Genomic DNA, 12,734 nt, shown 5'->3' on the forward strand with positions numbered 1-12,734 from the left:
CCTGTGTGTATTGTGGCTGAAGCGCACAGGTTTGAACATTGTACACCATGCCATTTTTGTTTTGTTTGTAATCATTTTTCCCAAAAATTGGCTACAAAATGCCAGCTAGTGGATGTTCTCTGTTTGGTGAAACGCAACGACAAACAATGGGGTGTCACAACAGCAAGCACTACAGGTGTGGCAAACACTGATTGTGCTGTCAGTTTTCCAGCCTGGCTAATTGGAATGTCTGTGCAAGAGAGGTAGTTCGATAATACATTTACAATTTAGAGATATTTCATGGTGAAATCTGTGGATAACGCTGGAATTAAAAGAAATACTGAACTCTCATCTACTATGTGTGCTCCCATTGGTATAATTTGGAGGAAAGTCTGCCTTTAACCTGCCATGCATGTTTTAGGGATGTGAGAGGAAACCGGAGTGCGGCGAGAAAACCCACGCAAGCACGGAGAGAACGTGCAAACTCCACACAGGCTGGGGAAGGATTCGAACCCCGGACCTCCGAACTGCGAGGCAGACACCCTAACCAGTCTTGCTCTGCGCCGCGAAAATGTGCGCATTTAAGCCGGGTCTTGATTTTTATTATCTAACCCGCTTTTCCCCACAAGGGTCGTGTGTCAAAAAGTGTGACGTGAGCACCACCCCGCATGGATTCGCATCCATCTGCGCAAACTGCATTGACGATCTATGTAATCGTGCCGCATGAAACAGCCAAAACGCGTCCGGTGGGTATGTAGCATAAGGATAGCATTCACGATGTGGGGGAAATATTCGCTACACATGCTCTTTCTCATCCCCTCCTGTGACTTTGACACCTAAGGAGAACCTATGGCAACCCCCCCCCCCCAACACGCACCTTCTTTTGAATTTCCCGTTTCAATGCAGACGCACGCTTCTGCTACTTGAAAGGCGCGGGGGGCAGTTAAGACTATATGCCATTGCCTTTTTTCCTAACCCTGAAAAAAACAATATTCTACACGTTTCACTCAAACTGTGAACACGTTTTAATACCATTAAAATATGCACCCACTTTGGTGATCTACTTTTACTTACTTGAGTCTTATGGGGTGCCAGGGCAGATGTCCGTCTCTACCTATTCCTAGGTCAGGACACATTGCAACGATACCGTTTAGTATTCGCGACATTGTCGTTAACAGACAGCTCCACTTTTGCAAGTTTCTACACAACGTGTCTCGTCTTCTTCTAAGAAAGCAGTGCTTGGAAAATAACCTTTAGGTGCATTACTGCCACCATGAGGATCGGAGGTTATTGAGTCCAGGTGAGGTGATGAAGGGGCCATTATGTACGGAGATATCTCTTTCTGTATCAATCCAGTAGTGGGCTGGTTGGAGTGTCTGCCTCACAGCCCTCGTCCATCAAGTCTGCATTCTTACCAATATTGAAACCAACTGAAGCAATTTAATGAAATCTAAGAAAGCCTCTGCATGTTCTTTGAGTTTAGTAGATGTGTGACATTTTAAAACATTTTTGACCTGCAAAATTAGGGCTTCTTCACAGTATTCTATCCATCCATTCATTCTCTGAGCTGCTTCTCCTCAAGATAAAAAAGACGGGCGAAAAGCAGACTACACCATAAACTGGTCACCAGTCAGTTGCAGGGCATATAACACCATCATGGAGCAGGACTTGAACCCATGATGGCTCCCTAAAGTCAGGCGTGTGTACCATTATTTTTTTCAATTCCTGGTTTTATGTGGTGGAAACCCAAATGATCTAAAAAGAACTAAATAAATACTTTAAACTGATTTGTTGGCCCTGAATCTATAACATGAAAGTTTAACTTTTTGACTGGAATTATGGAATTCTTTTGATGATATGGATATGGGTTTGTAGGTAGGCGGCATGGTGAAGCAGGTATCAAGCGATGGCCTCACAGTTCTGAGGTTGTTGGCCCTGAATCTATAACATGAAAGTTTAGCTTTTTTAATGGAATTCTTTTGATGATATGGATATGGGTATGTAGGTAGGCGGCATGGTGGAGCAGGTGTAAAGCGATGTCCTCACAGTTCTGAGGTCCAGGGTTCAATCCTGGCCCTGCCTGTATGGAGTTTGCATGTTCTTCTTTTGACCGAGTGGGTTTTCTCCGGGCACCCCAGTTTCCTCCCACATACCCAAAACATGCAACATTAATTGGAGACTAAATTGTGTCTAGGTGTGATTGTGAGTGAGACTGTTTTCTGTCTTCATGTGCCCTGCGATTGGCTGGTACCCAGTTCAGGGTGTACCCTGCCTCCTGCCCGTTGACAGCTGGGATAGGCTCCAGCACTACCGTGACCTTTGTGAGAGTAAGTGCCTATGAAAATGGATGGATGGGTTTGTAAGTTTGTCAATTGTTGGAAGTTATATAACAACTACAGTACAACAAAGTGATTAGCAATTCAATGGAGAAGGTCAGTCTGAACATATGAAACCTTTGCCACAAGACTGGAAAAACACAAAGATTGGGAGACAGCAATTAAAACACTTTAGCTTTATTGTTCTTTGCAATTGTAACGTCAATATAGAAGAAATGTGGTGTAAGTTCTGCTTTCTATTGTACTGTTTTATGGAAGCTCAGAAGACGGGTCTTTACACAAGAGACTATGCTGTAGTTGTTGAACAAACAGCTGAATCATCCATTGAAAACAGTGGTTCAGAAATAAAATTATCTGCAAATTACCAAAATCCTAAAAAAATAACATGTTTCCAGTCGATGTGTACTTTGTGTACATAAATCTATTCTTTAACCAAAATCTAATATTAAAAATTGCTTTAATGGACAAACTAATCCAAGTACAAGACTGGGTGGATTCTGGGGCGCAGCCAGGGCCATGCCACTTAAGTGCTGCAAATGAAAAATTGTACAACATAGCAGTCACAGGCTCTGACAATAATCATCACTTCTCTCACTCTCTTTGCACTCCTGGGTGTGGTTTTAAAGGGTGGTGTGAACACAACCAGGGCAGCAGTGTAGTGAGTCATGAATGAAGTGATCACACTCCACACAAAAAATACTCTGACAGAATGGGCAGGTGAACATCTAGAAACAGATGGAGAATACAGCAGTAAGTTGACAATACTGCTGGATAAGTTATACATCATACAGTTATAGACCTTGATCATAAATATGTTGTTTACGCAAATGCAAATGAAATGGCATTTGTCCTCTTACTACTTAGCTGGATTTATTTCACTGCATTAGACCAATGTTTCAAGTTCAAACTAATTGAGTTCGTATCTCACTGGGGCCTCTAGTCCCACATCCGGCGTAAAAACGATGCCAAACAAATATGAGCGTCCATCTGAGAAGTCACGCTGTGGCGACCCTTAATGGGACAAGCCAAAAGAAACTTACTTTTTGGACAGTATATACAAAGAAAAGAACACTGCAACTACAGAGTAATAAACAGGCTCAGTTATGTTCTAGAGCTGCTTTGCCCAATCCAGCACACAGCTTCTTGAACCTGTTCTGAGAGCAAAGAAATCTAAACTATCAAGGCACTCTGAAGCTAAATGTGCTGTCCAGTTTTAGAAAGCTAGGTCGCTGTTCTTCCAACCAGATAAATACAAAAATGCGGCTGACAAAAAAAACAAAAATGGCTAAGAACAAAACTTTGGGGTACTCTGAAGACTACCACTTTAAAAACTAGTGAACATCTCGAAAAAAGAAGCAAGAGAGTCTGGAGAACGCACCTTTCAAACCTGAAAATGTTGGCGCAGTTGGCTTATTAACAGTGGGCAAAAAAATCAGAGTTACAGAAATAGTTGGACACAAAACGTTTTGTGCAATAAAATACCAAAAAAACCCACTAATATTAATTTATTCTATTGTATTTATAATTACAGTACTTTTAATTTCAGTTTCAAGATGTTAGTGTCAGAATCAGGACCTGTCAACACCATTCAGGCCAATGTACAGTATGTCCACTTTCCAAATTTGAAAAAGCAAATGCATTGAGTTAAACTTCAAAATTACAAAGAATTACAAAAAAGTGAGTTTTTTTTTTTTTTTTTTTTAAACAACCTATGTGACAAAAGTACAGTAACAGCCCTTGTACCCAGTACATGCATTTACTACATGCTTCCAGAAATATAATCGGCCATTCAAAATAATGTATTTTCGGGAGAGGTGGTCTGTTTTCGGTAAATCGAGGTATACAAAACAGTGTGTGCCTTCAGTCCATTGTGGTAATTTCATAGTTTGAAACATCGCCAAAAGTGATTCTTAAACTTATAAGTACCAAATACCACTACAAAAACGTAGCACCTATAAGTACCACTGTAACCAACCTTTAATATACACTCGCATAATGACCAAGGGATTCATTAAAAAAATAGCAGTGGTTGTGTTCCTAATAGGTATATTAATTCTGTAATTGTGAATAGTTTTAAAGACACTGGACCTTCATTATGATTCAATGAATTATATTGCATGAAAAAGTCAAATTGTTCCAAAATAAATGCCGGAAAACAAACCGATCTAAAAGATTAAATGTAACCAACGTACAAGTAAACTACTAAACAAATGTAGTGTACCGGAAAAATTCAAACCACTATGACAAGATTCACAGTTTGAACATTTAAGAGAGTGATTTTTTTACGTACCACTCCAGGGAGGCCACATACCACGAGTTAGTTGTACTACTGGTTGATAACCAATCAAAGGGTCATTCACATTTTTTGTAATAACATATGGAGGGATATTTTAGGTATTGTGGATTAGGATATGAAAGTAAACTTTTGAATTTGTAGTATGCAATTATCATACAACCTCAAACCTACAGTAGAAAGAGAAAGCTGTAAATAATGGTACATCTGGACTACTTACCCTTTGATCTTTTAATTCTCCTTGACAAGATTCACAGAACCTGAAATCAACCACAACAAGGTATGAAATTCATCGTAACATTATTGTGCACTCAAAATAATTACATTACACTGTAGAGACAATGGCGGCACGGTGAACAACTGGTTAGAGCTTCTGCCTCGCAGTTGTGAGAACCAGGTTTCAAATCCTGGCCCTGCCAGCGTGGAGTTTGGATGTTGTCTTGCATGCCTCCCTGGGTTTTCTTTGGGCACTCTCGTTTTCTCATACCCCAAAATCATGCATTAATTGAAGACTCAAACAAGTGCATATAGGTTTGACTGTGTGCACAAAGGTATGTACAGTGCCTTGTGAAATATTCGGCCCCCTTGAACTTTTCAACCTTTCGCCACATTTCAGGCTTCAAACATAAAGATGTGAAATAATATTTTCTTTTGTCAAGAATCACCAACAGGTGGGACAGAATCGTGAAGTGGAATGAAGGTTATTGGATTTTTTTAAACTTTTTTTAACAAATAAAAACCTGAAAAGTGGGATGTGCAATATTATTCGGCCCCCTTGCTTGAATACTTTGTAGCACTACCTTTTGCTGCAATTACAGCTGCAAGTCACTTGGGGAATGTCTCTTTCAGTTTAGCACATCAGGAGACTGAAATTGTTGCCCATTCTTTCTTGCAAAACAGCTCGAGCTCAGTGAGGTTGGATGGAGAGCGTTTGTGAACAGCAATCTTTAGGTCTGCCCACAGATTCGATTGGATTCAGGTCTGGACTTAGACTTGCCCATTCTAACACCTGGATACGTTTATTTCTGAACCATTCCATTGTAGATTGGGTTTTTTGTTTTGGATCATTGTCCTGTTGGAAGATGAATTTCCATCCCAGTCTCAGGTCTTTTGCAGACTCCAACAGGTTGTCTTACAGAACGGTCCTGTATTTGGCTCCATTCATCTTCCCATCAATTTTAACCATGTTCCCTGTCCCTGCTGAAGAAAAGCAGGCCCAAACTATGATGTTGCAACCACCATGTTTGGATGGTGTGTTCAGGGTGATTAGCTCTGTTGCTTTTACACCAAACATATCATTTTGCATTGTGGCCAAAAAGTTTGATTTTGGTTTCATCCGACAGAGCACCTTCTTCCATATTTGGTGTGTCTCCCAGTTGGCTTATGGCAAACTTTAAATGAGACTTTTTATGTATACCTATGGGAAATAGCTTTCTTCTTGCCACTCTTCCATAAAGGCCAGATTTGTGCAGTGCACGACTGATTGTTATTGTATGGACAGACCCTCCCACCTCAGCTGTAGATCTCTGCAGTTCACCCAGAGTGATCATGGGCCTCTTGGCTTGTTGAATTATGTTCTCATATTTTGTTTTATTTTATGGATTTTGTTTTGAAACTAGTTATGTAGTGGAGTGTCACGTGATTCACTAACACCAATAAGCTGTAAGGGCGTATTTCTTTTCTGTTCTGTTGTATTATGGGATATATGGTGATACCGAAAACACTCTCACTCTATGCCATGGAAAAAAAAAAAAAAAAAAAAATATATATATATATATATATATATATATATATAAAGAAATAAACGTCAAGTATTTTCCCTCCAACTATGGAAGAGTCGGGAAGTATAAATGCAACACGGCTGCATCTCTGATCAGTGTACTCCTTGTTGGAGGTGAAAGTTCAGAGGGACGGCCAGATCTTGGTAAATTTGCAGTGGTCTGATACTCCTTCCATTTCAATATGATTGCTTGCACAGTGCTCCTTGAGATGTTTAAAGCTCTGGAAATCTTTTTGGATCCAAATCTGGCTTTAAACTTCTCCACAACAGTATCTTGGATCTGCCTGGTGAGTTCCTTGGCCTTCATGATGCTCTCTGCACTTTAAACAGAACCCTAGAACTATCACAAAGGAGTGCATTTATATGGAGACTTGATTACACACAGCTGGATTCTATTTATCATCATCAGTCAACCATGGATCATTCGCAGATCCTCACTGAACTTCTGGGGTGAGTTTGTTGCACTGAAAGTAAAGGGGCCGAATAATATTACATGCCCCACTTTTCCGGTTTTTATTTGTTAAAAAAAAAAGTGTAAAATATCCAATTTTCATTCCACTTCATGATTGTGTCCCACTTGTTGATTTTTGACCCAAAAAAAATTATATCTTTATGTTTGAAGCCTTGAGATAAGAGTTTAATTCGTCCCGTGACAGAGCTCTTATCTGAAGTTGCTCTTATGTCGAAGTGGATTTCCCATTTGAAATTAACTAAATGCCATTAATCCATTCCATTCTCCAAAATTCCACCCCATTTTTTATTTTCCACATCTTTAAATAAGAAGTGTATTTAAAAAAAAATATATATATATACATACACACACACACACACACACACACACACCACACACACACACACACACATTGTATCAGTCACTCACATTTGGCGGGCGTGATCACACTCGCGCGCCATCGCACTCGCAAATCTGCACAGTCGAGCACGAAAAATCACACGTAAAATTGGTTACGAGTAGAAAAATAGATATTGAAAGACGTCGCCTATTTTATGTAGTCTTGACATTAATTTACAGGTTTATTTCAGAAACGTTGGCAACAAAATAAGACTGATCCTTAACAACAGGGCTGTGAAATGAAGAGAAAATCTGAGGAAAGGGGTGTATATATACACACACACACACACACCACACACACACACACACACACACACACACACACACACACACACACACACAATCTGATCTAACATTTTAATCTTCAATCAGAATCTAAACAAAATTATTTCATATATGATTAGATCTACCTGGCAATCTGTAATTCAACAACTTAAATTTCAGTAGTGTGTATGTATGTATGTTTTTTTTCCTTGTAGGTGGTACACCAAATGTGTCCTCCCGTCTGATCCGTACTTGAAATTTTGGTGGCATAGCATGCAGTAAGCCTTGCCTGGTTCTTAGATTTTACGAATGTGTTCATGCAGGTATTCATAAACGTCTTCCATTTAGGACATATGGAGGCCACTGTGCTCTTGGGAACTTGAAGTGCAGCAGATTTTTTTTTTTGTAACCTTGGCCAGATTTGTCTTGTGCCTTGCCACAATTCTGTGTCCGAGCTTTTCAGGCAGTACCTTTGACCTCATGATTGTCGATTGCTCTGACATGCATTGTGAGCTGTTGGGTCTTATTAGCAACCGCCATGGCCGCGAGGGGCACTGTCAGTCTGGTTTCGAGAGAAGCTCTACATTTTTTGTTCACAAAACACTTGTTCTATTACAGCATCTGATGTGAAATTGCGCCTCTTGAATGATTCGAGACCTGGTGCAATGCATCGTGGAGAACCTCCAGGCCAGTTTGGAGGGAATGTGACGAGAATGAGGGGTTTTTGATGCAAAGCGAAAGTTTAAATATCTTTTCTTTAATGGTTTTCAGTGTGAAACATAGTATATGATGATGTTATCTTTCATAATAACTAATAATAACAATAACTAATTGTCTTAGTAATCTGTTATATTTTTGGACCGTATGAGTTGAATAAATAATACCCAGCATCCAGCGCCACCGGTATCAAAAAGGAACATGGCTGCTCGAGGTGGTCCTGAACATTGATGAGCGATCAAAAGGAAATCTTAGAAACTACATCCAGGCTTTTTACTGGTTCATTCTACTTAAAATTTCTGCACATGGCTTGAAAAACATGTACATTATACTAATTTCTGCATGAATTGTGATACAGTGCTCTTGCTTAACCTGTCACTGGACTTGATAAAAATCCCCGGCATGAGGATTTCGGCAAGTATGGGAACCGATCTTTCAGTTCTGTTGATTTTTGTCCTGGGAAACGGTGGGAAACGATTTTTCGGTTCCCATTGATAATGCTCATGGGAACCGGTTTTTACATGTACTTCAGAATAAAGCCTTAGCAGGCATGAGCATTTTGTCTTTTACGCTTAGCAATCGACATGTTTGACTAGCGTTTGAGTCACCTGGATATGAATAACTCGACCTTGCGCATGCGTACCGCAGAAGCTGAAACCGGTGCTGTTTGTAAACTACACTGACAAAGCTGGGCGTTTTAATGATTAAAAATTAAGGGGTTCATGTAGGTTTGTTTTATACAGATTTTTGTATTTCGTTGAGAACTTGTTTTACATTCCACATGTGGGCGTGTTTTATTAAAAGTAAGCCCCGAGATCTGGGAAACGGACTTTCGGTTCCGTGTTTTCTCAGGCTGGGTAACGACACGGTAACGTTCCCGTGAAATGGTCATGCGTGAATCCGACACCCTTGGGCGACAATTGGGTATGTTTATGTAAGCTGACCATATGTTGAATGCTAATAGAGTAGTATGTTGAGAGTGCTTAGGGTGCAAGTACTGCTAAAAAACCACTCCAAGTGATGAAGAAGTTGTCACTGTAACAGCTAGTTTTCTGTTTTTTTTTAATACATCGTGAACTTGCCCAAGTAATACGCCATTGCGTTTTGTGCATTTCATTATGCATATTTTTAATACATTGCAAAAAATACTTTACACAACCTTTGGTGTCAGTCTTTGTAGTCACGGGAACTTTCAAAGCTTAAGGAAGTCTACTTTTTGCCTAATTTTCATAGGAGAACTTAAGGGAAATTACACATGTAACCCATTTCTTGTTGGGTTTTCACTCATATTTCATAAAAGGATGGGATAATTTATCATCTGATGTATTAACTTGTGAACTGAATGAAAAGTTAAAACAAAGAAACTGACAGAATATTCATTTTATAGCATTAAACAAGCTAGGACCAATTTTTTCACATGTACGTAGTTTTTTTGTTCTTTTGAGCATGTAGACCAACAATATTAATAGGTAGTCAAAAAAGTGTCATTTTCTCATTACAGACAGACAGACAGATAGTCCAAGGAACTATTTGGTACCTAAAATACATTTGAACAATTTTTAAAAAAACCTTGGGAGTCCCTAGTTTTATATACTGTCGACAGGGATGTGGCTTTCATAATCAAGTCCAATCAGTATAATTAAACACAGCTGGACTCCAGTGAAAGTGTAGGCCCAACTTAAAGATGATCAGAAGAAATGGACAGCACCTGGATGAGATAAATGTGTCACAGCAAAGGGTCTGAATATTTATAGCTGTGTAATATTTCAGTTTTTTTTTAATACATAAGCAAAATTTATTTATTATTATATTTATTCTTTTTTTTTCTGTCAATATGGTGTGCGCAAAGGAATCTTAAACTTAACATATGGCTGCAAAATGAGAATTTAATTTAAGTGGATCTGAATACTTTACGGACCCATTGTAAATAAACTTATTGTCGATATTCTAATTATATGGCCAGCACAAAGTCAAAGTCACTAAAATGGTTTATACTGGAACCCACCGGTACTTGTGGTAAGCTTTATTAGGAGATAATGTAACCAGACTGTGAGGGTGGCTGGAGAAGATTTCAGGGACATCCGAGGTGTCCAGGAGGGTACAGAAGTCAAGAATTGCCAATAATGGTGTCCCAAAAAATGTATAAACACTTTAAATAATTGTAAACTTGATGTTTATTATAATTAAAATAATATTTAACATGTAAAATAATTTACAATATCATTATTTAAAGTGCCATTTGCACCTAAAACATGAAATGTGGTATGTTGTTAACCAAAAAAAGCAGGCGGAATGTCCTCATCCGTTTGTTCACAACACGTCAGAATGTTGCCGTATAACGATTTTTTCATCTGCCACCACGAAAAATCTCTCGAGGGTTTTGGGTTGAAGAAGAAGCCGGAAGTGACGTATTTTGCTGACAGCTCCAGCAGCGGAGTCCAGTGTCATAACCTTTTGTACCGGCAAGAAATTACCATTTTTTTCTGCGTGTTAGCCAAAATGCCAGCTCATTGTGTTGCTGGATTTTGCTCGAACACTCGGGAGGATGGATTCACTCGTCACACATTTCCAAAAGACTCGATTCATCATGAACAGTGGATTGCACAGGTGCAAAGGACACGAGCTTTGTGTGTTTCAAATGACAGGTAGTTGTGTATCGAGTTATTAAAAAAACAAAAAATAAAAAGTTGGGGGGGGGAACTAATTTGTTTCACAGTTTATAGCATATGGTACATTTGAATTTGGAAAAAATCTACTTGGTCAAAGCAGCAAAATATAACAAAGCACTTGTAATGCCTTTAAGACAATTTAATCACACACAATATAATACAACACAACACAATAACAAAACAGAAGTACAAACACGCTTTAGTAGCGTGTAACATGAGCTAACTAGCCAAACAACGTATAATAACCAAAGTCAAACAAATGTTCCGAATAGGCAAATGTTATTTCCAGTGAATGTTCCGGGAAGGCAATGTGGTGTCTGTGTAGTTGTCCGAAACCAACAGTATTAATAACAATCTCCACCGACAGCCGTCCTTGTCCTTATAGGAACATTCAAGAAATCCGCGTCCGACAACGTAATCCTTCTCTCAGAATGTAACAAAAGATCCAAGTCATAATAACTTAATGAAGTACGTAAATCAGGGGTGCTAAATGTGTCGATGCGTACGGGGCGCTGTTAACGGTGGTACGTGCCGCCATTTACCCCGACGCGGAGGTGGATTGGGCGGGGAGTCGGGTGGCTGCGTCTGGTCGCACCGGGGGCAGGGAGGAGAAAGGAGCTCTTCCCGCCACCGGCTACCGGTGTCTGGGGACCTCTGCCGTATTTACTTTGCCCAGCATGGGTCCTCCTGAGTACGCTCCATAGACAAGGAAATTGAACAATTATGGGCCAGTCATTTTGAACATTTCATCGGGTTTCTCGTCCTCCACGTCTGTCTGTCGGAGAGTCTGTTGTTAGTTAGAAGTGATCCGCATATGATCTAAATATGGCTTGAAACGATACGGAAAAATGCCCCCAGTCGCTTCACTCACTTCTGAGATGTTCTCTTCCTCAAAAAGAGCTTCAGTCTCAGAAGGAGCGTCAGAAAAATCTGAAAATCGCTCTTGTTCATCTGGCATTCCATTTGGCACAGCGTGTTGTCAATGACGACTGTCCCAGTGTGATGCCTGCACGAGACGTCACATCGTCATGGACAATGTGGCAGCCACTGGGATGTCGAGTCATACTTTCGCAACTTTGCTCTTTAATAAAACACGTTCAGCTCACTTTTTCCGACTCGTACTATCATCAAAGTGATTAATATTATATGTAGTTTTGATAACAATTCCTATTTTAAAATGTATATTTTGGTTTAGTGCCACTTTAAAGTGTGTATACATTTTTTGAGGACACCCTGTAGTCTGCAGAAAGATTTACAGTTCCCAAGCCTCCTTAGTGGAGCTCGAGAACATGCACACCATTCTTAAGATGGTAAAGAACATTTTTTTTGTGTACTTTACATGTTAATTTTATCACTTAGCTTTATTGACTTACCTTTTTTGGGGGGGGTTTCCAATCGGTGTTTCGATGAAGACATGTAGGGGAAAAAGGTGGTGAAAGGATCTAGCTAGGTGTGGTGCAGACACCAGAGTCAAACCTTTATGAAAATATAACAAGGCATGAAAACAGTGTATTTTTAAGGTTAGGTGTAGTTAAAGCAATACATACAAAACATTGTAACCAAGTTGAGCACCCTAAAGATGGTGCATTTTGGAGTTTTGCGCAGTTGCAAATTATTGTACGTCATACGAACTTAGCTCAGTGAATATCCAAAAATGCTCCACATTTTTACTTTTTCTGATGACCACACCAAAATTGGTGGGGTGAGAGAGGAAAGGTGTACTGATAACCAACGAAGACAGCATGTGTTCTAATGCTGCCTGCAATTAGACATATAAGCCTTTAGTAAATGTAGCTGAATTCCGAAAAAGCACCATGTTTTGAAATTTGAACAGCTTCGAAGTCAA

At 39.6% G+C, this 12,734-nt stretch overlaps 2 protein-coding genes and 1 long non-coding RNA gene across 11 annotated transcripts in view; all 3 read right to left on the bottom strand.

Moving 5' to 3' along the window:
* Positions 1-1,221, bottom strand: part of dhfr (dihydrofolate reductase) — a 33,936-nt gene extending 32,715 nt beyond the window's left edge. The window contains exon 1 of the mRNA XM_061817795.1: positions 1,054-1,221. Within this exon, the coding sequence (XP_061673779.1) occupies positions 1,054-1,145 (92 nt within the window). The 5' untranslated portion in view covers positions 1,146-1,221. The remainder of the gene's footprint in view (positions 1-1,053) is intronic.
* A 1,255-nt stretch (positions 1,222-2,476) lies between these two features.
* gtf2h2 (general transcription factor IIH, polypeptide 2) overlaps positions 2,477-12,734 on the bottom strand; it is an 84,180-nt gene continuing 73,922 nt past the window's right edge. For all 9 annotated transcript variants that reach the window (XM_061818329.1, XM_061818333.1, XM_061818336.1 and 6 more), the window contains 3 exons: positions 12,262-12,364; positions 4,829-4,868; positions 2,477-3,040 (listed from right to left, as the gene is read on the bottom strand). In XM_061818329.1, the coding sequence (XP_061674313.1) occupies positions 2,936-3,040; positions 4,829-4,868; positions 12,262-12,364 (248 nt within the window). In that variant the 3' untranslated portion in view covers positions 2,477-2,935. The remainder of the gene's footprint in view (positions 3,041-4,828; positions 4,869-12,261; positions 12,365-12,734) is intronic.
* LOC133499911 (uncharacterized) lies at positions 6,913-12,255 on the bottom strand. The gene is made up of 2 exons (XR_009794776.1): positions 11,760-12,255; positions 6,913-11,663 (listed from the first exon to the last, which is right to left on the bottom strand). It is a non-coding gene; the product is annotated as an uncharacterized LOC133499911 (long non-coding RNA).

The sequence above is a fragment of the Syngnathoides biaculeatus genome, chromosome 4, assembly GCF_019802595.1.
Source record: "Syngnathoides biaculeatus isolate LvHL_M chromosome 4, ASM1980259v1, whole genome shotgun sequence".
In the NCBI taxonomy this organism is placed as follows: domain Eukaryota; kingdom Metazoa; phylum Chordata; class Actinopteri; order Syngnathiformes; family Syngnathidae; genus Syngnathoides; species Syngnathoides biaculeatus.